Source organism: Ammodytes marinus (genome assembly GCF_949987685.1).
Source record: "Ammodytes marinus genome assembly, chromosome: 1".
Lineage (NCBI taxonomy): Eukaryota > Metazoa > Chordata > Actinopteri > Uranoscopiformes > Ammodytidae > Ammodytes > Ammodytes marinus.
The window spans coordinates 13675241-13700689 of NC_137230.1; the positions used below are offsets into that span (position 1 = coordinate 13675241).

Here is a 25449-nt window from a genome sequence, read left to right on the forward strand (position 1 = left end):
AAATATTGACTTTAATATCAACAGAATGGACTGTGCACATAGATCCCACAGCTGTGCCCAATGGTTATTCATTTGAGATCTTATATTTATGAAGTCATTTATTGTTTTTTATAGGTATTTTTTCATTATGTGTCACAGGAAATAAAAAAAACTAAAGAAAAGGTAACATAGACATAATTAAAACAAGTCCTCATTCTTAAATGATGTGCCACATAACAGACCTACAAACCCGTCTGCAGAGTTCCAGAAATTGATTAACCTTGGGTGATGTAACTTCACAAGTCACAGGCTAAGCCAATGAAAGATCACTTCACTGATCCCAGGAATAGACAGTTTGGTAATCAGCCTAACCAGTGCATGTCCTAAACCAGTTACTGAGCTACTGACACACTTGGGCCAACACCACAACTCTTGGAAAACGCAGGCTCAGGTGGGACACCTGGCACTGAGGACTGAGCATTGAGATGAGCTTTGGTAGTAGAAAATCCCAACATGTAGAAAGCAGTGGTAAAACACTTGTAAAGACAGTAATGCTAGCCTCTAACACATGTAATGTACTTTCAGCAATATTTCTAAGTTATTGGCCATGTTTTTCTCTCAGATAAAATACAAATAGAGGAATTGGTGTTGCATTGACTTTGACATGACAGCAGAGTGGTCTCCACACACTATGCAAAGTTATGTTAAAAACAAAAAGGCAATGTAAGGATGTGAGCATTTGTCCAGCACATTGACATATAGCCAACATAAAAGGTAAATGCTAATCCACTTATTGGCAATTAATAGGAGGGATCACACTATAAAAACTAAAGTATTCACTTCCAATTTATTCTCATATTTCATATTTAAAACACAGATAACTGCTAAGGGACCCAAGACTTTTTTTAAAGCCTCCCTGTTAAAAGCTGCACAAGGATAATAACTAACGAATGCAACTAAATATAGAAAATAATAGACACTGAACCCAAAATTGCTCACAATGGTTCCGACCATGCTTTGCATGGCAGCTACTGCAATCGGTGTATGAGTGTGTGTGTGTGTATGAATGGGTGAATGTGGTAAGCAATGCAAAGCGCTATATAAGTTAAGTCCATTTACCATATAAAACATTAATTGATTTTCTGTCCAGCGCTTAATTGACAAACCACACCTTAAGCTTTAGCTAAGGACCATAGAAATATTCTAAAATAAAAACATGCAACTTTGTATTTGGATGTATTTTCAATTAATATGCTTTATTATAAATTATAGCTTTTTTTTGTTAATTTACCTTGACCCTCTCCTTGCAGAGAAAATATGCCGTTGCGTGCAGGACATCAGCCGCATGGGAAGAGTTGTGGTAGGAGTTACTGGAGTGGTAGTTAGCTTCAATCAATTGTAGCCAGGAGCGCAGAGTGGCCTCGGGGCAGTTTAGGAACTCACAGACTCCAAAGCGGGAGAAGATCTTCATACCCAAGAAGGTCAAAGGCCTGTGGAAGGATTCAACATGGAAGTTTCAAATAAACTCTCATCCTGGGCTCTCTCACTTTCAAACTTAAGAAGATTACACAGTCCCTCAGTAGCCCCTTAAAAGTCCAATGTGTAACTTTGGGTGGGTCAGAGAAGTGTCTTCTAAGGTATATTCTCATAACTATCATAAGCTACCTGAAAAGTTACTGTTTCACTGTTGTTGTTTAAAGCAGCAGGGCCCACAGTTTTGTTCACAACATACAGCTCTGGAAAAGACCACTCCAAATGTTCACTGTCTCTCGTTTGACTCTTCAGAGGCATATGTTTGAGTAGAAGGAACATTTTGGTTTTATTATATAAACTGCTGACAACATTTCTACCAAATTCCAAAACATGTTGTGTAATTTAGAGCATTTTCAATAAGTAATGTAGAGATGAGGATTGAAGAAAAATCCAGACTGGTCTCTTAATCTTTTCCGGAGCTGTATATGTTTGGTTCCAGGTGCCTCAAAGCTACTACTGTTTTTTGATTTATGATGATAGAATTATTCAATAATAATAATAACATGTAGAGAAATATTTATTGTTAAACAAATCTCCTTCCCCTGAAACTGCACAGTGCACCTTTAACCATGATGGTTGCCTCACCGTTTCACACATGCAGCCTCCAAGTTGAAGATGTCAAAATCCCAAGAGTCCTCGTTCTCCATTGTCTGGGCGATACGAGGGGGGATGTCATTTAAAGACAGGGGAGATGTCAGACTGGGTATGTGATGGGGCTCTGTCAATGCAGCGAGAGACAAGAAGGAAGACATTTAGTTAAATAGGGGGGGAAGGTTAGAAATGTGGTTGTTTGCCCATCCTCTATGCGCTATGTAAACTTACGTTTTGTTGTGGACAAGATGTATTCATTTCCTGACAATCTACGTAAACCATCCTGTGAACAAGAGAGAAAGAGGGTGTCAGGGGACTCGGGTATCAAGTGTAAAAAAAGAAACGACTGAATTAATACCACAAATATATCACTCATCCTTTTTGAACAGCCACATAAAGAATGTAGCTCTGCGCTAGGAGCTTTCTGATGAAAATGAATAAATAATAATAATAATAATTTAGACTGTGAAATGGTTTGGATACTTTGGATTCAGTTGTTTAACTGAGACGTGTACATTCCATCTAATATTAAAGTCATATGTGCTAAGTGAATCCGCTAGAAGCACAGACATAGATACACACTTCCATTTGGACTTTACGGTTAAGACAGCTGGTTGAGACCTGTCATGTGACTTTCACATGGGTATTAGTCATCACTGATGTTTCATTCAACCACACAATAAGACTGATAGTCACAGGTTTGGCTCAGACTGAGACAGACGTCAGAAGGAATTTCCACCAGAAAAATATAAAGGAAAACATGACCACCTCAGAACTTCAGAAATTTCTGGACAGATTAAGGTGCAGTACAACTAAATTGTTATCATTACTTTGTTCTTAACATTTCTGAGGGAGCAAGCTAATGAACATTTCCAAATTACGAATGGAATCTTAAACAGCCTAATGTTTTTTTCTGTCAATCTTAAAAAATAAAAAGCATTTTGGACTTTCTGTCTGTATGCCTTGTTGCAGAATAACATGCATTCTGAAAAGATCGTAAAAAAATACAACAATTGAATAAACAAGACATGGATTTTTCCAAATTGACACTTTTATGAGCGTTCTTTCATCTGTGCTGTGACACAATATTTTGGAGCCTATGTTATGTTGACACCTCATATCGCTTCCCCACTGGCATAGAGAGGGGATGAGGCAGCCAAGCTGAGCTTATTAATGAAACCAATATGCAGTTTGGAAAATGATTACCATACTTATGAACTGCAATTGTTGTGTCAGAAATGACACCATGGTAATTTATGTACATACAGTATGTCAGATAATCCTCAGTGAATTATTCCATTATGTCACTCGGTCTCTCTGCGTGCTGTGGTGGTAAATGGGGCTCATCAGCGGGGTAACACTTCACCACCCAAATAATCAAAAACTGCTTTCTCAGTGGTTACAAGTATAATGAACTGGGTCTTCGGGGAACTGTGACTTGTGTCAGTGGAGAATAATATACTACATATATGTAAATATTGGGAAAGTAAAGGTCAATCAAAAATGTTTTAGTCACATTAGCAGCTAATGTAAATTGGTTGATCAACCGACTTTGCAGCCGTATTTCTTTAACAAATATTGGATAAATCAGTGTATTATCTTACTGACATTTGCGATCCACAGAGGATGAATCCTAACGACAAAGGGGATCCCTCGATGTTTCAGCATGAGGTTGACTTTTGTGGTTTTGAGTGAGATGTTGCAAGGAATCTGGTACTGACATTCATGTTAATGAATTTAAACTTTAGGGGGCAAACGTACTCGAACACGGTACAGATGGCCTAGTGTGAGTGCGCCCTAAGTGACTTTGTTTATACCTCTAGTGTCAACATCAGGACAAACATCCCTAATTACCCAATGTTCCCGAAATGTATATGACACCAAATGGGACGTTTAATATACGTTTTTAAACCAGTGGAAAGGAAAGTGGATACGGTTTTGAGGATAAAATACAGTTTTAAAGAAAACAACACTGACTTAGTATTCATTATAGATTCATGATGTGTTTACTTTACCAACCACTTGGTTGAGTCATGTTACATATTATCCTGTTGAGCCCTGGGAAAAATACGCTCCTGTCACCATGGTAATACACTCAACTTAGACATCATACATTTTTTTCTGGCAAACAAAATAGCATGAATCAAATCAAATCAAAAATCAAATGAAAGTATGAATACTGGACTTTTTTTTATGTTAGCGACCACCATTGAGGTAGTTTAGCATCCATTGTATGTGTCAAAATGTTATAGGATCAAAAAAATAATAATAAAAAAGATCAAAAATAAACCTAAAAATAAAACACAATTGAAAAAAGGAAGAGGAGACTGGCTCATCTTTGACCCGAGCATTGTCTCTTGGTGGCGCTGCCTCTTCTGTACACACACTGGTTATTTTAAGAGCTTCTCCCAAGAAGGATGACAGCTCTTCCCCTAATGTTCACTGGGGTGTCCTGAGTTCAGTCCCAGCACACCTCACCAAAACAAAACTACAAATACAAAGCTTAGGAAATATTCATTATAATAACATATTATGGTACCGCATAAACTAAATTATGATTGTACAGAAATTAAATCTAAACCCTGAACTTGCACCTCATGCTTTTCTGCTTTCATCTCATCAGCCTTTCGTCAGGCATTCAGAACTAATCTTTCGGGTGGGGGGGTATATGTTTAACAATTCGCTGCCTCTGTGTATATCCAGAGTGTACATGCATAAGTAAAGCCGCATGCTTATTCATCTGATCCAAAGAACAGGATGTTTCCAGGCATGTGGAGTCGACGGGAAGAGGTTCATGTGATTGTGACTGTGTGCAATGTCTGTGCAGAGAGAGAGAGAGAGAGAGAGAGAGAGAGAGAGAGAGAGAGAGAGAGAGAGAGAGAGAGAGAGAGAGAGAGAGAAAAAGAGTGAAGAGGCAGAGGGGAGAGAGAGAGAGAGAGAGAGAGAAAGAGAGAGGAGGCAGAGGGGAGAGAGAGAGAGAGGAGGCAGAGGGGGGAGAGAGAGAGAGACAGAGAGAGAGGGAGAGAGAGAGGGTGGGGTGGGCTTTCCTCTCCAGCCTACAGGAGCACAAAGGACAATCTAACACTTCCTCTGGGGTTGTTGCCAAGACTGCCAACTTGGCACTCTTTCTAACTTCTCTACTTCACCATTGCTGTCTGTTAATCTCTCGCTGTGTGTCTCCCTCCCTCCCTCCCTCCCTTAAATATGAACCCTGAAATCCTCACAAACACACAAGACAAACCCGACTCCGTCTCTTGTGTTTCTCTCATTTGAACGCACCGTCATGGGGGGCATTCATGTGTAGACAAGGAGTGTTATCAGTGTTGGAATTCCGCACTGTGACGTGCGTTATCATATGCGAGTCGATTCATTGGGAGTAGGAAGGAAGCTGTTTGGGTGTTTCAAGCTTCTCAAAACTAAGCAAAAAAAGAGACCCTGATGTTGCCTCTTACCGTCATCAGCCCCCCCACCAGGTCATTGGTGTGGGGGTCTTCATCCTTGGTGCCTAGCTGTGGGGAGTAGAGCTCAGTGGTCCTCAGAATCTCCAGTACCCGATCCAAGGCCTCGGCCACAGGCATAGGACTGCTCTCCTGCGCTGCATTGATGATGTTGATGACCTGGAAGTGACATGAGTCATAAAAAATTAAAATTGCATAGGAATTTTCAAAATCTTCAAGATTCAATATTAAAAGCAAACTTATATAACATACAAACAGACATTTACTGCACAACATATAAGTAGTTGAATAAAGTAAAATGAGGTAAATGAAAGTAAAATGTAAGATATAACTTCTCAATGAAGGTGTGTTCTGCCTATGGGTCTATCCCCTGTTCTTTTGTCCATATACACGTATGACTAAAATGTCACAAATACTATAGGGCCATGCTATGAAGTGCCCTATAATAAATCAGTGAAGATATTAAGATCAATCCTAAAAACACACTGAGAGCCAGTTTGAAAGAGATTTGAACAGGTGAGATGTGATCAAAATTCACTCTGCTCAATAGTTGAGAGAGAGAGAATAGCAATACCACTAAAGTTTGTCCGTTAAACATGAAGCTACAGTGCCGAGAAGGTTAGCAATGCTTAGCATAAACATTGAATAAAAAGAAACAGCATTCCTGGCTCTATCCAAACGTTCCGAAAAAAGAAATCCAGTTGACAAATTTGATTGTAATTTGTATAAAACAGAAATGTGAAATTAGTCTGGCACATAACTGTCTGGAAAACCACACATTTTATTCTTCATACATTTGTTTTTGTACGGGTTAAATACACACACACACACACACACACACACACACACACACACACACACACACACACACACACACACACACACACACACACACACACACACACACACACACACACACACACACACACACACACACACACACACACACACACACACACACACACACACACACACACACACACACACACACACACACACACACACACACACAGCAGCTCTATCAGTGCTTTATATTCTGGAGAGGATGATGCCTGCAGGGATTGACCACATAGTCAAATGATACAGCAGTGGAACTGCAGTGTGTCATATGACCCATGCCTGGGGACTCTCTCTGTTTCCGACCAATCCAGCCTGTAAACTACATCAACCACTGAAACAGCAGCTCATTCTGTTCCAACATGCTTTCCCTGTCTTGTGCATGAAATGTGGGATTTGATCTCCTCTTGACACGGTATGCGTGGCCTCTAGCCTCAGTGAGCTAGTAGCAGAACAAGAAGCGCTCATGGCCATTCTGGCATTTTTTTATAGCTCAAGAGTTCAGTCATGAGATGTCGGTACAAAGTGCTCATCATATGATGGAGGCTCAGAGGGACGATGGAAAAAGGAGAGGAACCCACCTTGGTGATGGGAGCTTCTATGGTCATGGAGTGGATGCGAGCCATTGAGGAGTGCCTTCGCTGTGAGCTCCCTGAAAGAATAGAATAAAACAAAAAAATCAATCCCATATTATAATTCAACAACAAATTAAACTGCAGTTTTCCATAATCTTTTTTTTTCTATCCAATCAACACGATGTGCAAACAGAAAAAGTGTGAAGGTTTCATAGGCTGACAAGAAACACCCAGAGTTTCCTCCGTCATCCATCTCCCTGCACTCTCACCATCGCTCCCCCGAGACGTTGTAGATCGTACGTCCAGAGAGCCTTTCCTCCGGTCTTTGTGCTTACTGGATTGGATGTCTATAGGGAGAAGAGAACAGCTTTACTTTAACACGCACACAACACAAACAAACAATCACAATTTAATTTGAGTGAAAGGGCTGAGTTTACTTCCTCTATTACAAAAAACCTTAGACACATGGATGAGAGCTCTATGGATTCAGAGGTTTCTCATTAGGTTTTTGTTTTGTGTGACCCTAAAGACTCACCCAATAAAGTGGAATATTAATATACGTGTGAAACTGTTTCTGCACATGAAAAGAAGTTCCTGAAAATACTACAATTCCTGAAAGAAGATTGGGATTGTCAAGTCAACCCAACAGTAGATCTTATTATCTTATGATTACATGGTAAGATCTGGTAAGTATAAGGTTGACATAAAAAATAAACTTTATGTTAGTCCATCTCTTAATACCTTACAGGACTTAGTTCATACTGAGGATGTAAAGCTTTAAGGACTGTTCAAAGTTATAATTCAATGAAAAAAAGTTGGAAACTGTAAGTTTTTGTATAATTAGTTGTAGATGACAGACTTATGGAAAGTAAATTGAAATAAAGCACAACAATAAATATACACAAAACAAAACGTCAAAGTAAAAGGAAAAAGGGAAGAAAAGTGAGCTTTTAATACTTTATTTTTTTCAATATAGCAAATTATTATGCTGGCCTAACACGTTTAGTTGGGCTGTAACATTACATTAGTCAACCTAAAGCTTAAGACATAGTTGACATAGGGCGGTTTTATACAAGTTACTGTGAAATATGCTGTACTTTATGCAGAGGTTTATATGATTTCAAAGTCACCATATTTTTAGTGAGCTGGCAATAAGGACGCCAACACAGGAGGGATATGACCCCAGATTTGTTTGCCTCTCAGGAGCTAGCTGCTGTATTTTGAAAGCACTTGCAGCTGTGAATTGGCCTTTTGGCTGATACTACAGTACAATACAGCAATGACCAATAGTCCAGTGAACAGGAAATAAAAGCATTTTAATTTACAAAGCTCAGATTCTCCAATGTATATCTCCAAATATTTGGTGTTAAGAGTAGACTAAGATTAAAACTGGAACCGAATGTTGTGTTTCCTAAGGACAAACAAAATGCTGGCCCCTCTGATGCTCGCTTCAAATCACAAGTGACACGGAAATAACTTCCTTTTGAGAGGTTTATCATAATAAATCACAAGGAACGTTATTCTAATACAGAGAAAAGCTAAGACTAGGGATAGGGTTAGGGTTAGGGTTTAGGAGATTGTATGGAGCAGAGAGGATTTCAGTCTGGGGTTTACCTGTCTGAGACTCTGCCTGCACACTGGGTTTTTCACTCTGCATGGACAGAGGAGAAAGGCACATTGATGTATGCAGGCTAGTATGCTCCTTTCATTCATTATTATTCAGCAAAAGTTCTAAACACTCACCTTATTATTATCATTTAAAGGCCAGTTGATAGACACATAGTGTCTGATTTTTCTATGAATGACAGAAGCCAGTTAGTACAACAGAAACAATAAAGGGATACAATCATCAATCATGTGTTATCCAGTTTAATTATTCAATGGGACTGGAACTGTAATTTACATTATCCAAGGCAGAATGCGCCAGACCCCAACATACTGTACTGTCACTCACCCTCCCTGTCCAAGTACAGGTGTGATCTTCACATTTTGCTGAATGCTGTCTCCATTCTTCTTTTTGGCATAATAAATCCCCTGCCACTCCTGGAACATAACAAGCCAGAGCCGAGAGAGAGAGGGAAGTGAAACATGCAGAAACACCGAACATATTTAATAAAAATTAATCATAAGAATTGTCCAAATAGGAGATTTGAAAATGTTCTTAAAGTGCCATTGTTTTGTGGTGCATGCGGCATGTTGCTTTAATGGGTAAAGGGAGCACTCGCAGAGCACCCCCCCCCCCCCCCCCCCCAACCCATCACCCTTACAGACTACTGTGGTGACTTTAAAGAAATCCTTCCCTGCTGTTAGCCTGTCCGGGAATGACCTTTGCGCTCTGTGTAGTAAGATTACAGCACAGCCTTAAAGCACTGTTCTTACGCACATGAAACAGAGCTGCTGGATGACCAGCGGTGCAGATTTACAGCACACACACACTGGACAGACACAAAAGCAGGACCATTTGCCCACAGTTCTAGCCCGGGTGATCTGATGGTGATGTGATTGTCTACCACGTCAAAACTATTAAGATAAGAATGTCAACAACCACAAGAACGATTCTGGACAATGCTTGTTCTCAAAACCTCTCCTCATGATCTGCTACCTGTCTGTACTGTGTGCTCTGAAAAAAAATCCAGTGTAAAGAGGCATGTTGCTACGGTGGGCCCCTTTGTTTACAACCGTTTACGGAGCCTAGCTGGGTATTTACCGAAAAAATTCAGCGCACACACACAGTACAGACAGGTAGTGGACCGTGAGGAGATATTCACTGTTTTGACAAAAAGTGCTTTTGACAACAAGCATTCTCCAGAATTGCTGACTCGACCTTTAAGCAACCCACGCTGAAAGATTATGTTTGTCCTTAAAATGTATAGTGTAGATGAAAAGTTGATTTAATTAATGGCATATATTACCTTTCCTTTCCGTATGCAGGAATTTATTGTTTCAAGGAGATCAGGTTTATTCTTCTCACTTTTAGGCACTTCTATTATTTCCTTCCCTATTAGCTCGCCTTGTTGGTAGCCCATAATGGACTCATAGGCAGGGTTCACGTACTGCAAACAAGAGGAAACAAAGAGTGTTCAGACGTTTTTTTTCTTCCGAGAAACAGGCAAGACACATTGCTTGTTTCATGGAGTTTGAAAATATACTTTTCAAGTGAAAACACAACGTGATAAGACAAAAAACAAAACAAAAGGAGCCATTCAGAGGGACAACGACCGAGACTATCACTACTGACATCTTGGATCACAAGACATGAACATGTCCTTTAACAGGAGAGAGAAAGAGAGAGGAGGAGGAAGGGCAGAGAGAGAGAGAGAGATATGAACTGCTCATTGCAATAAAGTGCCTAGAGGTTTTGAGGTTGCCTACCTGAATTACTTGATCTTCAGATGTGATCTCTATGGCCTCTTGGCTTTGTTCTAGAGCTGTGAAAATAGCATTTCCAGCCCTAGGTAGAAAGACAGCACACGTAGCATTGTTAACATTAACAACAGCAACTCGCAGCGATTAGCATCTATTTCAAAATAAAAATGTATACACATATGCACCCCCCCACACACACTTCTTTTTAAAGACTACTGGTGTCGTGCCCTCAGTGCAACAGCTTTGAATAAGGGTACAACGGTACATAGCTAATCTAAAATGTAACATCACTGTTTAGTACATAACCTACCTCAGTTTGAACTGCGCCCGCACCTCTCCATGTTCCAACTGTAGCAGCTCATTATAGCAGGCCATCATATTGGCATTCTCCACATATCTCTGAGGGTTAGAGGACAAAACCAAGCCGCACGGATCAATTAAAGACCAATAAAAAGGTATCCATCACAGGATATCCCATAATGCATAGCACCGTGAATTACAATGATTCAGGTATAGGAAACTCGATGCACATGACTCTTGAGCAAACAAAAAGGATCAGTATAACAGAGTGACAGAGTGACTGTTGACTGTAGGGATGTAAAAAAACCACATCAAAATAAATCATACAAATACAAGCAGCAGAAGACACAGTGTGCAGTGCACACATTCACACATGGCGTTGCTCACCCTGTTAAAGCCGGCATTGATCAGGGGCATCACAGAGGCTTCCTCTCTGTCCGGCCTTAAACAAAAGAGAGAGAACACATGTTGTGTAACCAAACATATAGCCGTCGGCCGGGACGACAATGTTTAGAGATAATCACAGGTTTCCTCCATATGACATGCTGCAGGCCTATACATACACAACCTCCTCTGAGTTGGGCGTTTCAATTCGGACAAAACTCTTAATTATCAGCTTTTCAAAAAAAGACAGGGAGGAAAAAGGGACAAGAAAGGGCAGAGGGAGAATGGAGGTCAGCGAGTTGAACGTACCTTTTCACAACGGCGACTATCACAGTGTTTTCTGAAGAGTTGACCGCCCTAATTGACCTGAATGTAAACAGAAGGAGCCTTTTAGCCAGTCAGTAGGCCGGTGGAAAAACCTGTGGCATCAAATCAATGTATTTTTCAGTATTTTTTCTTTTTCACGCTCCGATTCTCCCAGGCAGGGCAGAACCCAGTGGTGGAGCTCTGTGAGCAGGCCTAGGCCTCTGAAAGAATACAGTGTACAGGGCCACTCATCCGCCTGTGGTTTCTCCCAGCCAGTGGTCATAAAGGCCCTTTAGTTCCCCGTCGGAGCCCGTGCGTGTACACTGAACATATGGATTGGCCAAAATGAATAGGGTTAACATACACGCTGGCCAGGGCAAATTAATGTTTGTAAATGTGTTTTTGGTTTGGGCAGAGGCTAAAGATAGAGGGTGGTATGGGCAGGCACCGCTCATTTCTCGTTGACATGACTCCGCTAGGTAGCATGCGCTGTAAGCTAGTGAGCCCACAGTGAGCTGGCCCTTTACCACCACGGAGTCATAATCACACGTGTTACCAAATGTACTGTAACACATAAAAGAGGAGAGCCATAATTGAGCATGACAAGATGGGCTGCTCTGGATTATGTCATTTGCCTCTGATGACATGTCACTAACCAAACTCGAATCCACCCGGCTCTTGAGTTCATCCGACAGGGCGCTACAATGTTCACAGAATCTTTGAACAAAACATAAAATACATTGATGATTTACTTATATAAGAAGCGAGAAAGGCAGCAGCTGGCCTACCGGCATAGTGCTTCAGCGTCAAAGTGTCTGGAATGTCTGTGGTCAATGATGACGAGGTCGTGATGCTTCTCCAAGAAGCATTCAAGGGCCGACTCTGGTGTTCGTGCAATGCTGCACCTGAAGTTGGCCTTCTCACATGCCCAGCAGAAGCCATTACTCTGACTGTCCTCTTTGGCAAAAACTAAAAGTACCTGCAAAAAGGAGACATGACATAGCACATATATCCCATTGAGTTACTTTTTTAAATGATCTCTCACAATCTCATGTTACCAATACTACAACCCAAAATGTGTGACTAATCTAAAATGGCGGTTACAGAGGGATATTAATATATTTGGAGCTTAAATATTCAAAGTTAATGATGTCTTAATGAAGCGCAGATACAAAGGCAGGAGTAAAAACACAAAGAACATCAGGAAAGTCTGACACTTAAACAGACATACAAAACAGTTATTGAGATGTGCTTTAAAAGATGCACCGAGGGGGTCCACAGACTAGTTGTCCAGTGAATATTTGTCATTACACAACATTAGAGTTACAGGCCTTATTGATATGTAACCGTGATCTGTTCAAGATTTTTTTCAAACAGCAGAACTTATCACAGGTGATCCGCCCCTTACCCTGTGCTATAGAGTTAGTTCAGTAAAAGAAAAAAGAAAAAAAAGGAAATGTGGATTTGACGCTGCATTGTATCAACAGCTCATGGGTTGTCAAGTCATCATTGGTGCATTCATGCTCATTTGTGCCTGTCGCCCTAATCAGCCTGCAGTGTGGGCTCCACTGTGACCTCAGGCCTCCGGTTGGACAGGCCCTGATTGATCAGGCCCGGCTCGTACTCTGGGTGCGTCACAGATTTTATTGTCTGCCGCCATGATCTATGACACAATTAGTCGAGGTGGCCTTGGACTGGCTTTGGCCCCTCCCACCGTTCTGCCAAGGCTGGGGCAGAAACTACCGTCAAACCAGCCATTGAGAGTGATCTCTCTCTCTCTCTCTCTCTCTCTGCCAGCATACTTTCATATAACCCCTCACTTGCGTAAATACTGGACCAGAGATTTAGGCCCGCCTCCAAGAGCAGCGCTGCACTAAGAGTAGATTCATGAGTCACTCTCTCAAACAGACGTCATCTCCCCAACTGTTGGCAGGCAGCAGAATGGACGTAAAGAAGGGAAAGTTTGTTCTGCAGTTTTTAAGTTTGCATCACACCTGTAAAATTGAGTTAGGGCACACAAAGAGCCGACTTTATAGTGAGAAAACTAGAGCCTCTCTGTCCTGCACACAATAAGGGGGGGGGGGGGGCGGGGGGGCTGGGTAGAGGATCGGTTGTTTTGACAGTTGTCCATTTGATTCAATCTGACGACTGGTGCTGCTTTATTTTAGTACCAAAATGCAGCTCCGGGCCTGGGGCAGAGAAGCACGTACGCCTGCGAGGGGGTGTTGCTAATGCAAACCATATTCCACATATGAACATTTTCCATACGAGAGCAGCAATAAGTGCCTGAGTCATAAATACATCACCACTGTCGGCCTGCAGCTATGTTCGGTATGGATTTAGATCAGAATTCCAGAATTCCACATTGGGATGTTGGTAGAAAAGTCAACATTCCCTCAGAGGCGGAGGACAGGGTAATATAGGCCGAGATAAGGTTTTTTTTTTTTTTCAAAGGCCAGTGCTCAGACTAGATAGATACGCCTCACTCACTCAGTAACAACACACCCAGTTTGCAACACACAGACAAAAAAAGTAAGTTCAAGAACTATCAAGAAAAAAAGTTTTTGGACTTGGGGATACACTGTTAATTCTCCAATGAAACAGATGGGAAAAGGCAGAGAAAGTAACACAGAGACACAAAGATAGCGAGAGGAGGGGGGAGAATAGTTTGAAGGGGGTAGCAAGCTTTTTTGGCAGCGTCTGATTGCTCTGTCTAGAAAACATCATTGTTGAAAACAGAGAGGGCCCGGCCAGATCCTGAGAGCGGCGAGAAAAGAGGAGGAGCAGAGAGGAGGAGGGCATGACAGGATCAGCTGTGAGTGACAAAAACAGGAAGGGGATATATCTCTACCTCGTTTTCCTACCACGGGCACAAATGGAGCACATCGGACAATAAAGACCAGTGCAGTCACACACGGCATAACATTACAGGACTGTCTGAATGTGGTGCCTTTTTTTGTGGGGGGGGGGGCTCTTCGATAGCATTATTGTAACACAAAGTTTAGCAGTTATATTTTTAACAAAAATGTGCATTTACTTCGAGGTGTTGATGTGCTAGGGCTGCAACAAACAATTATTTTCATGATTGATTGCTTTGTCAAAAAAAGGCCCATGAGAATTTTTTGAACATTGGCATCCTCAAATGTCTTATTTTGTCTCATCAATAAAACCTGAAGTGGTCAGTTAACTACTATATCTGTCGACGAAAAGCAGATATTTGCTTGAAAAAAGTAAGAAATAATGCAATTATTCGATAAGAAAAATAGATGACGTTTCATTTTAAAAGCTCTGTGATGCACCCTCGAAATGTTGTACTTTCCTCTTACAATACATTAAGACATTCCTAAAGAGGAGACTTTTTTCAAAGACTCACACCACAGCAGCAACACATGCCAAAGGAACAATCACTGCACCCAACTGTATAATGAACCATTCAACGTCATAGAATGTCATGTCTGCAGTGACCAAACTGGAAGAGCTCTCTGTGCAGCTCGTCCATAACGTACATTGTTCATTATGGTATGTTCTTGGTCATAAATGTTTGGCTGTGTTGCCATGACAACCCAAGGCTGCACCCGCACACAATACGTTCATTAACAGTTTTTTTCCCCCCCTCCGTCTTATTTGAATGTTTGCACGGGGACTGTTTTTTTTTCTTTCTTTAATCTCTCTGCGAGGTGTGGTATCTTTGAGAAAAATTCAAGATTAGTTCTAACTGGAAACAATAGCGGGTGACTTTTTGAAATATTAATCTCAGTAAAAATGCTACCAAATATTGACATATCACACCAAGTTTAGCCCCATGGTTATGCTAAAAGCCCTTCAGTAATACGGAGGTAAACATTTCACCGGAGAACCTGTGTTGTTTCCTGGAAAGCGTTAATGCGTTCAAGCACACAAGCATCAATCATTCAGATGTTTGCCATTGTTTTACAATACCTGAAGTGGGTCTTTAAATAACTTCATTGGTCCAAATTGCACCTCTGTTAACGCGGTCTGAAAGATAACAAGAAGAATGCAAGGATTAGGGAAAAAAAAATTATTTCACAGATGTGACATTGAATTACCCAATATTTGCGCGCACGACACACACACACACACACACACACACACACACACACACACACACACACACACACACACACACACACACACACACACACACACACACACACACACACACACACACACACACACACACACACACACACACACACACACACACACACTTATAGTACAGTAGGATCGTTCTCCTAAATAGTGCTTATGCATGTACTGTAAGTTACTTATGTTTAGGGACACTTAGAAGTGAGGTCTTATGATTAAACTCTAATGCAAGACCAAGAAGACTTAGTTGGGATTTGGAAGGATCCAATCACAGATATGAAAATATTTTTTTATCCAATACTGTACTTACGCACAATTTTGTTCATCCATTTCATTCAACTTCATAAAATATTTTCCTTTATATTACAGATGGAAATATTGTATTTGTTTATGCTACTACATACATGTATTTAACATTCGTTCTCATTAATTACTAAAGTAATTAAGATTTTCAGAGACAATTCAAGGCAATACTTAAACTGCAGTATTGCTTATTTTACTTAAGTAAAGTATTCGAATAATTGTTACTACACTGGTTTTATAAGGGTTTTAACACAGTATAAAGTTGTTAACATGAGTTGCATCTTGACCTGTTACAACAGTGAAATGCCGCTTACACATAATAATCCCATAATATAATCTTCATACAACAATGCAATGTGCCACTGTACTTTTACTTTGGATACTTTCAAAAGAAACAAATATTTGCAATTTGATCTCCTGGTTTGTAGTTGTGGAAACAAAATAATAATAATAATAATAATAATAATAATAATAATAATAATAATAATAATAATAATAATAATAATAATAATAATAATAATAATTAATAAACAAATAAAAAGATTCCACACAGACAGTTTTTCAACTCATTACACTGTCCCAACATGAGCTTATGCTCTTTTCTGTCTGCAAATAATTTAGCTTCCTTCCTGCAAAAGGGAACCCAGCTCAGGGGTTAGTAACCATAGCAACCAAGCCCCTTGCGGACCGCCATCCCTCTAGAATTCCTCTTCCCCGTAAACAATCTACACATGTGAGGAGGAATACAGGGAGGAATTTCAGAACATGCCGGGCAGCAGTAAATCACTTCTTGCTAAATTTCAGGGCTTTTGAAAGCTCTGTGAAGCAACAAAAGGAGGCTGGTGGGGTTTAAAAAAAAAGAAAAGAAAGCTGATTAGCCTTTGGTTGTAACCAAATTGACGTCATAGTGACACTAGGCCGTTTGTTTTTAGTTGTCCACAAACAAGGAGCATGGCATCAGTATGGCTAGAAGCTGATGCTCTGCGCGATCATCTGATCTTTCACAGACACGAGGACCTGGTCGCATGATAAGCTCATGTGCACTGGAGAGACAGTGTACATGTGTTACAGTGTGTGTGTGTGTGTCCATATAATAGGGGGTATCATATGGAAAATGCCACAAACTCATGCTATTCCAAGACCTAGCTTTGCTGTTGTCAGATATGATTTCAATAAACCCCCACCACGTGTCAGAACAAATAACTCAGTTATTACAGTTATATGAACTCTGATTAGGGATTCAAACCACCCATTCGTTTTTGTCTGTGGAGGTGAAACTAAAAATTCTCTCTTCTACCAACTATACAAATGTCACAGATGGTGGGCCGCACAGAAAAAAGACACCATACATAAAAATTGTGTTTCCACTTCCAATGTCATTTGTTGGCAAACTAGTTGAGGTCGGGCCCTTGACGTATGTTGTTTGGCTACAGAGCCTCCAGCTAATGGAGGCCTATAACGAGAGCAATACACAGCGCTCTGCCTCCACCCAGAGAGACTTCCCTCTTTAACTGACACTGACACAACCAATGCAACTGCAGCTGAGGTTGTGTAACTCGAATAACCAGCTTGACACACACACACACACACACACACACACACACACACACACACACACACACACACACACACACACACACACACACACACACACACACACACACACACACACACACACACACACACACACACACACACACACACACACACACACACAGGTCTACCAGCCTCTTTGGGCAACATACTCCTCTTGTACAGTACACACACGCACACACAGCAATGAATCACTCAGCCAAGCATTTGCATCCCGCAAACATCATGCTGGCACTCAACCAGAGGCAAACAAAGCAAGGGAAGTGAGTGAGCATGTAGGCTAGGCAGGCGAAGAGTACGGACGTGGTGGTGAATGCCTACGTCATCCAAGTCCCTGCCCTCTTGCTATATGCTGCTGTGTCGTAACAGTCACAGCGGAGTCTCTCTTTCTCTCTCTCTCTCTCAATCTCTGTGCACAGGCCCACTTGTTAATAAGACAGCGAGTTTGTTGAGCAGCAGGGCATAGTGCAGGTGTACTAGTGTCCAGCGCAGTAGAGGCTTTAAAAAGAATTCAATGCAATGCACTTGTACTCATCTTTTTGAAGTTAAACTGGGTGATAAACCAATATCACACCGTTAGCTAACTTTCAGTACAATGATGTGATTCTATTTCTATCATGTTGTACTACGCATTTTTTGGTGTCCAATAAATTATTCAGAGCAAGATTTAATAAAAAGTATTTTTTTCCCCGTTCGACTGTAATTCATAACGCTGGAGCACAGTTATATATATTGATATTAGAGAAATGTTATATTTATTATTAATTATGTCACCCTCTCCTACTGCATAGTATCTAAAATTCCTAGTTTCCAGAGCCAAATCACCCCTACAGACCCCCAGGACATAAAATAAGCTGTAGAGTAGACCCTTATTGACCTTCCCGTTGCTCTCTGTTTATTTTGTACATACACCGAGTTGCCAGTGCATAGGAACACTGGGCTAAAAACAAATGCTGTCTATGCAACAGTCCCACAATATCTTACCTTCAAAAATGACCGGTTTAGAACTATTGGTTCAACTATTGGTCATTTTAGAGGAAATAGTTTGTGTTGCTATTATATGTGTTTTCACAATATATTAGAATTTCTATTATGTCTCATATATGCCTCATGTTTTGAATAAGTAAACACATATGAATATGCACCATGTGAGCTCAAACTAAACCAAAATAATTAGGATCACTCAACCTGATATAACATGGTTAATAACTCACAGGTCCACATACACAATCATAAAGTGACATACATGTGAAATGTAAACCCATCCTTTATGGCCTTTATTATTACCAGTGTTTATTCTGCTTAGTTATAGTATACAGTGTTACCAAACATATTTACAGTTAATTTAGTTCAGGGTGTAAAAAATGTGGGCTTTTTCCCCGCTAAATCCAGCGCCTCTGCTCAGCGCATCTGCCAATACTGATCACCATACCAAATGTATACCAACTGGTATCATTGTCTTGAAAGAGATACATTTATGCTAACAGCCCGCAGTGATTAAATAAATGTAGCTGATAGTAGAGAAATGTACAATGATATTGACATATATGAAAGGGTGGATCGGTCACACAGCATTGCCCAAATGACTATGTTAAATAAAGTCAGTATCTCTGCTGATACCGATCCGGTGTATCCAGTCTACAACTAAATCCCTAAATCTAATTACAACAGCCCAATTTCCTAACAGTCAACCTGAAGAGGGGCCAAAAATGCTGGCAAACAAAATCGCAAGCGTAATTTGATAAAAAAAAAATAATAACTTCACAAGTAAATCTTTGTCGCTGTGAGGAGGTCAAAACAGTCATATCCACACCTTTACTCCTTGTTTCAGGCCACATTCAGGGACCACTGGGTGTCTACTTTTAAATTAGGTCTGAAGACTTTACTGTTTCCGTTTTAACCTGTAATTTTAAATTTTTATTTGTTTTTATTATTTTTAAATGTTTTAATTATTTTATGTTTTATTTATATTCATGTTTCTCATTCGCTTTTTAAAAAAAATGTGTGCTCTATTCTTGATGTATTTTGTTTTTGCATCTGTAAAGCACCTTGAATGGCCTTGTGTCCGAAATGTGCTTTAGAAATAAACTTGCCTTGCCTTGCCTTACTATAGGTCATCTCCAACAGCATTAAGGGCCGTCTCCTTCTACACTCATTCAATACACCTAATGTATTTACATAGAGGAGTTGCCTCTGACCCTATATCCTGCTCCCAGTGTATCCGGCCCTATAGATCTCCTCGTCTCCTCCAGCTTCTCTGTCTCACACACGCTAACACACACACACACACAAACACACAAACACACACACGCTAACACCATACACACTGGGAGAGTGGCTTTTCCACTAAAGTGAAAAACAGGAAATTGGATGACATTGTTCGGTGCGCCGACGTCAGCAGTGAGAGATAGAAAGAGTAAACAGCTTCCTCCACCCCAGAGCTGGGACCAGGATGCAGGGAATCTTGGGATGCCTGCCCTGCCTCTTGCTGCTGCTGCTTGGGAAAACGTGCGTGGCCGCCCCATTCACTAACAATCTCCAGATCCCTCGCTCTCTGGCGAACATGCACTCCCTCCCTCCCTCCTACCTCTTCATCTTTAGTTCCCTTGCGTCACGTTGCCCCCCCCCCCCCCCCCCCCCCTCCTTAAAACTTCTCCACATGTGGCAGAGTATTATATGATGACACTACAGCAACATGAGACGAGATCAGCATTTCTTTCAGAGTCAAAGTGTCGGTCTCATAACAAGTGGTGGGGGGTGTCCTGAATGCAATTTTGTACGTGTATTTCTGTGTCTGTGTTTGTTTCTAAAAGAGTGAATCAAATGGAGATGAATCAATGTTCTTCATTAGGTCTGATTAAGGGTAGCAGACAGCTCCAGCCACAGGTGTGGAAGCACACCATGTACCAGACAGACAGACAGACAGACAGACTCTAACACACTGAGCTAAGTGAGGGGCTAAATGGCACTGAGTGACACATCGGTCTGACCGCATGCTGAGCCGCTCAGATAGGGGTGCTATCTGTCCATTCTCTGTGTGTTACCTCAAAGAGAATAAGTCCTTTTCATGCGCGTCCACTTACAGTCGCTGCCCATAGATAGATCTGCACCGAAGCCATTGATAACAATGGGGTTTCAAACGTGCAACCAGTTCTAATGCTGACAGATCAGTAACCAGCCTTGCAAACATCACAAAAATGTAGAACAAAGAATTAAATTGACTGGCTTCATTTCATGAGCACATCTTTCTGAAAGCAAAATTACAAAAATAATACGCAAGAAGAAAGATGAATCCTAGACTATACTTTCCGATTAAAACCACATATCTTCATATTTTTAGATAAGGATTACTTGTTCCTTTATTGCTCCTTTTCAAGATAAATACACAATTTGAAAACCCACTGGATTGTAGAAAAATGTCAGTATCAAAGCAGAAAACAGGTCTGTTTTTCTTATCCCTTGTAAAGTTGACGTTAGTTGATACACAAATACAAATGTGTGTGTGTGTGCGTTTTTGTACATAAATCCCTTTGGATATAATTGCCCGCCAAATAAATTAAATTGAAATGTCATGTGTATTGTAATATCATGTATATTATAAGGACTGCATAGTTAAAGCCTAACTTATTATCCAACATAACTATGGCTGACTGTGTTGGAAGTCATTCTTTTGACACCACTCATTATAAAAGTGAACTATTTAGTGTGTTGGTGTGGCTAAATCAATTAACACTCTTGGATGCTATTCAAGTCCCTCCTTTCATCCAGCATGATGGCAGTTACAGTACTGTAGATCTCAGTCAGCGAACGTCAATGGTACACTACATTGACTACATTGTAGTTCATTATATAGGCATGCATAGGTACAATAACTCTCACAAGACGTTTGGACAAAAATGTCAAACACACTATTGAGTGGAATGGTGATACCTACCTCTACAATACAAACAAACAAACAAACAAACAAACAAACAAACAAACAAAAAAAATACAAAATATGACTTGTTGTTTTTGAAACTGAACTAATCAAGATGTACTATTATTTCATAATCTTCAAACCCCACTTTGGTTCTGAGCCCAGGCTGAAACCAAATTATGGTAAAGTGACAAAGTGATGGTAATGTGCTGGAATTCAGAGCTGAATGTTTTGGTATTTTTCAGTCGTCTTGCGGTGGGATTTGATATTACTACTTACCGTACTTTTCAATATAAAAAACACCCTCCCCCACCCACGTAAAAAAAATCATAAATTTGTCTAATGCGTTAATGTAATTGCTGCTCATCCTTTTTAGAAAAACAACTGCAACCATGTGTATTCTGGCACTGTCCACATGTCCACAGTCAGCCAGGCAGAAGACTTTAGTTGAGTCACTGGCACGGCTGAGGGAAACTAGGCCACCGTGGATCGGTTTGTCCCAGAACATCCTCGCTTTCTCTGTATTTCTCTCTCTCTCTCTCTCTCTCTCAGCCTGTCCATCGGGTGTAACGCATTAGAGAGGTAGGACCATGTCTTGTAAAAATCATGCTATGAAAGAAACATTCATGAAATTTCTTTTTTTTTACACAAATCCACTCAATGTTTTTGGTCTTGTTTTTTCTTCTTCAGAGTCGTGTAATATCTCCATTTTCCCTATTATCGTGTCAGATGATGCAATGTCATGAGATGAACACTGTGCCTCCGTTCACTTTTTTATGACAACTGTTCGACTGTGTGCACATCACAGGACAGAAAAAACCTGACGCGGTAAGCAAGAACACAATTCAAATGAACTCATCTATATTTTATTTGATCTGCATTCATACTCTCCTCCTTTTATGTTTGTCATCTTTCCTACCGGCATAACTCTGAATGTGTAACTGTTCTTAAGTGGTCTGATTACTTTTGCATGGAATGTCAAGCACATGACATCTAACAATTATTTTCATTATTATATATATTAAAAAAAAGTAAGATCATATAAACAATTGCAGATAGGGGTCAAAGCAACTGAAAAAAAAAGATAATCTCATACTCGGCAAAGATCATAAGAGATGGCACTACTTTTCAGGGCTGGGAGGTTCTTACTGGGCATCCTGACAAAGAGCAGATCAGTGGTATAGAGCACAAATACAAATATTTGCCATAATAACAATAATAATACATGAAGTTATGCTCAAAATCCCAAATGGTAACTGAACCCACTCAGGCCCCCCTATAAGGTAAAGTATCTCACAAAAGTGAGAACACCCCTCACATTTCTTCAAATATTTCATTATATCTCTTCATGGGACAACACTGGAGAAATGACACTTTGATACAATGTAAAGTAGTCAGTGTACAGCTTGTATAACAGTGTTAATTTACCGTTCCCTCAAATTAACTTGACACACAGCCATTAATGTCTAAAGTGCTGGCAACAAAAGTGAGTACACCCCTTAGTGAAAATGTCCAAATTGGGACCAAAGTGTTAATATTTTGTGTGGCCACCATTATTTTCCAGCACTTACAGAGCTGGTGGATATTCGAGACCTTGCACTCCTCCACCTCCATCCTCAAACCGAAGGTGGAGGAGCGTAAGGTCTCTAATATCCACCAGCTCCTTGATGTCTTCATGAATGACTGGAAGAGGATTCCAGTGGAAACCGGTGAAGCTCTGGTGAACTCCATGCCCAAGAGGGTTAAGGCAGTGCTAGAAAAATATAGTAGCCACACAAAATATTAACACTTTGGTCCCAATTTGGACATTTTCACTAAGGGGTGTACTCACTTTTGTTGCCAGCACTTTAGACATTAATGGCTGTGTGTCAAGTTATTTTGAGGGGACAATAAATTTACACTGTTATACAAGCTGTACACTGACTACTTTACATTGTATCAAACTGTTATTTCTTCAGTGTTGTCCCATGAAAAGATATAATGAAATATTTGAAGACATGTGAGGGGTGTACTCACTTTTGTGAGATATTGTATGTGGACCACCATTCCACTATGTAGTAGAATTAGTTACCGTTATTCTTGTCATGTTTTATTAAAAAATATATAGGCTATATATCTACAGTATATCTTCACCAAGCCTAAACAAAGTCACAGACCAATAATCAGCAGTGTTATGCCTGACTGTCACTTCATATCATATCACAAGCTTGACAACAGTCAACCCATTTAACCCCTAACATGGTCACCATACAAACTCTCATGATATCACATCTTGAACTGTAGACATGAGACCATTTGGTTTTTGATGTAATAACACTCTGTTTCCCCCTTTGAGATGCATGAGAGAATCATTATGGCTAAAATGATGATTCTTAAGATGATTTACATCTTGACAAATGCAAGCTGTAACACAGGGGAAATGGAAGTTGTTAAAGGAGCTAGGAGGAACTTTATGAGTTATGTCGATTGTAGTGGCAATTCTAGAAAAAAGTTTAGTTTTTTACGAAACTAGCGGCTAAGAAAGTTAGAGAATACGTCCATGAAGAGAGACCGCAGATGTGTTGTGGTGAGGTAATGTATTTATACTTGACGTAAGATTAATAATGATAATATGACGATTGGTGAAGCAGATAACTTTGATTTATTACCATAAAAAAACACAGGCAGTTCAGTTCTGCCTGCCGTAAATTGTTCCCGGGAAAAATCGGACCCGTAAAAATGCATTAATAACAACTATATCAAAATAGCGTTGTTTTTGCTGATGGTCTTGTTTGTTGTTCCAGGTCATTTATGGTCATCGGAGGAAACATTAGACTGTTTATTTAATTGTCTTAGTAACGGTTAAGTTCAGGATTTGAGTAGTATTAACTTGCAAGGCTATATTGCTGGGTATACAGTATAACCTGCTGCCAGTGCAATATAAATAAATCATAATGGAAATGGTTATAATAATGTAAAATTAGGAAAGAAAAAACTGAAGCCTGAACCAACAGTACACAATCAACAGAGAAAGTTGAGGAAGTGAAATATGATGAGCTACTGATGTACTCCTTCCACTTGCTGCCCCCAAATACAGTGATTTCCAATCAGTTGTGAATAAATACTTGCACAAATAGACCTACACATTCATTGTTTTGCGAGCAGCACTACCAGATACGCCCTGACCTTTATTCTGTCCGCGGTGACATCTCTCCTACCTCACCAGATAGTGTGGAAATTCAAGCATACGGGAATGCGCACGTGCACGCGCGCACACACACACACACACACACACACACACACACACACACACACACAGGGAAGACACAGAGTAACTCGCAGGAGACTGAACTTGTCCTGGAATTCAGTCCCAAACGCCCTTGAATGACGTCCGAAGTTTAAAAATACAGTGTTTGCAGAAAATGGATAGGTTCCATCCTTGGCGACCTGTCCCTGTTTCTCACTGGCGTCCCACACCTTGCAAGCATCACCTCAGATATCACGCACAAAACCATCAAATGTAATCTGCTGCTCTAGGGGCCATGTCTGTTTTAAGCAGTATATTTACCCACAAGCCTTTGCATACACAATGTAGGCTACGCAAGAAAACACAAAGAGACCCAAGAGAGAAGAATACAGCACACAGGCTTGCAACATGTTTAGTTATTCTGCTCCTACAGAGAGAAATCTGTATAGTGTGAGTGTTTATCTTTTCGACAAAAATAAACTGTGTATTTGGATTATATATAAACACGTGTGTGACATCAGAGCACATGCTGCATTCCCTCAGATGGTGACGTTTGCCTAGGCCTGTATGCAGACCCCGTGTCTGCAGTGGCGCGAGTGTGTATGCAGTCCGTGCGTCACTGTGCCAGGGAGAGTAACTGAGGCCTGGCAGCGGAGCCAGTTCCTGCCGACAGGCCGAGTGACGCGAGTTAGACACTGTGCTCAGAGTGCTCACACAAACACACACACACACAGACACACACACACACACACACACACACACACACACACACACACACACACACAGGCCTGCGGGGATATGAGCCCAAGGAGCAGGGGAAGGAGATGCACTCATTTAACATGGAGAGAAATACATAAGGCGCTTTGCTACACTGCTGCGTATACACTAACTGTGGGAGATGAAAATGAGACCGGGATCTCTGAGGTTCTGAAGTCGAAAGACATGACATTTTAATGAGATACCATTTGTTTGTAC

At 40.6% G+C, this 25449-nt stretch overlaps 1 protein-coding gene across 1 annotated transcript in view; it reads right to left on the bottom strand.

The window, feature by feature from the left end:
• Window positions 1–25449, bottom strand: part of pde8a (phosphodiesterase 8A) — a 43851-nt gene that overhangs the window by 5892 nt on the left and 12510 nt on the right. Inside the window, exons 2-17 of the mRNA XM_080053933.1 lie at window positions 15269–15325; window positions 12118–12308; window positions 11333–11389; window positions 11027–11081; window positions 10650–10738; window positions 10346–10424; window positions 9886–10026; window positions 8928–9016; window positions 8717–8768; window positions 8588–8624; window positions 7243–7320; window positions 6980–7050; window positions 5556–5720; window positions 2335–2386; window positions 2098–2230; window positions 1271–1469 (exon numbers count right to left, since the gene is read on the bottom strand). Of these exons, the coding sequence (XP_079910059.1) occupies window positions 1271–1469; window positions 2098–2230; window positions 2335–2386; window positions 5556–5720; window positions 6980–7050; window positions 7243–7320; window positions 8588–8624; window positions 8717–8768; window positions 8928–9016; window positions 9886–10026; window positions 10346–10424; window positions 10650–10738; window positions 11027–11081; window positions 11333–11389; window positions 12118–12308; window positions 15269–15325 (1545 nt within the window). The remainder of the gene's footprint in view (window positions 1–1270; window positions 1470–2097; window positions 2231–2334; window positions 2387–5555; window positions 5721–6979; window positions 7051–7242; window positions 7321–8587; window positions 8625–8716; window positions 8769–8927; window positions 9017–9885; window positions 10027–10345; window positions 10425–10649; window positions 10739–11026; window positions 11082–11332; window positions 11390–12117; window positions 12309–15268; window positions 15326–25449) is intronic.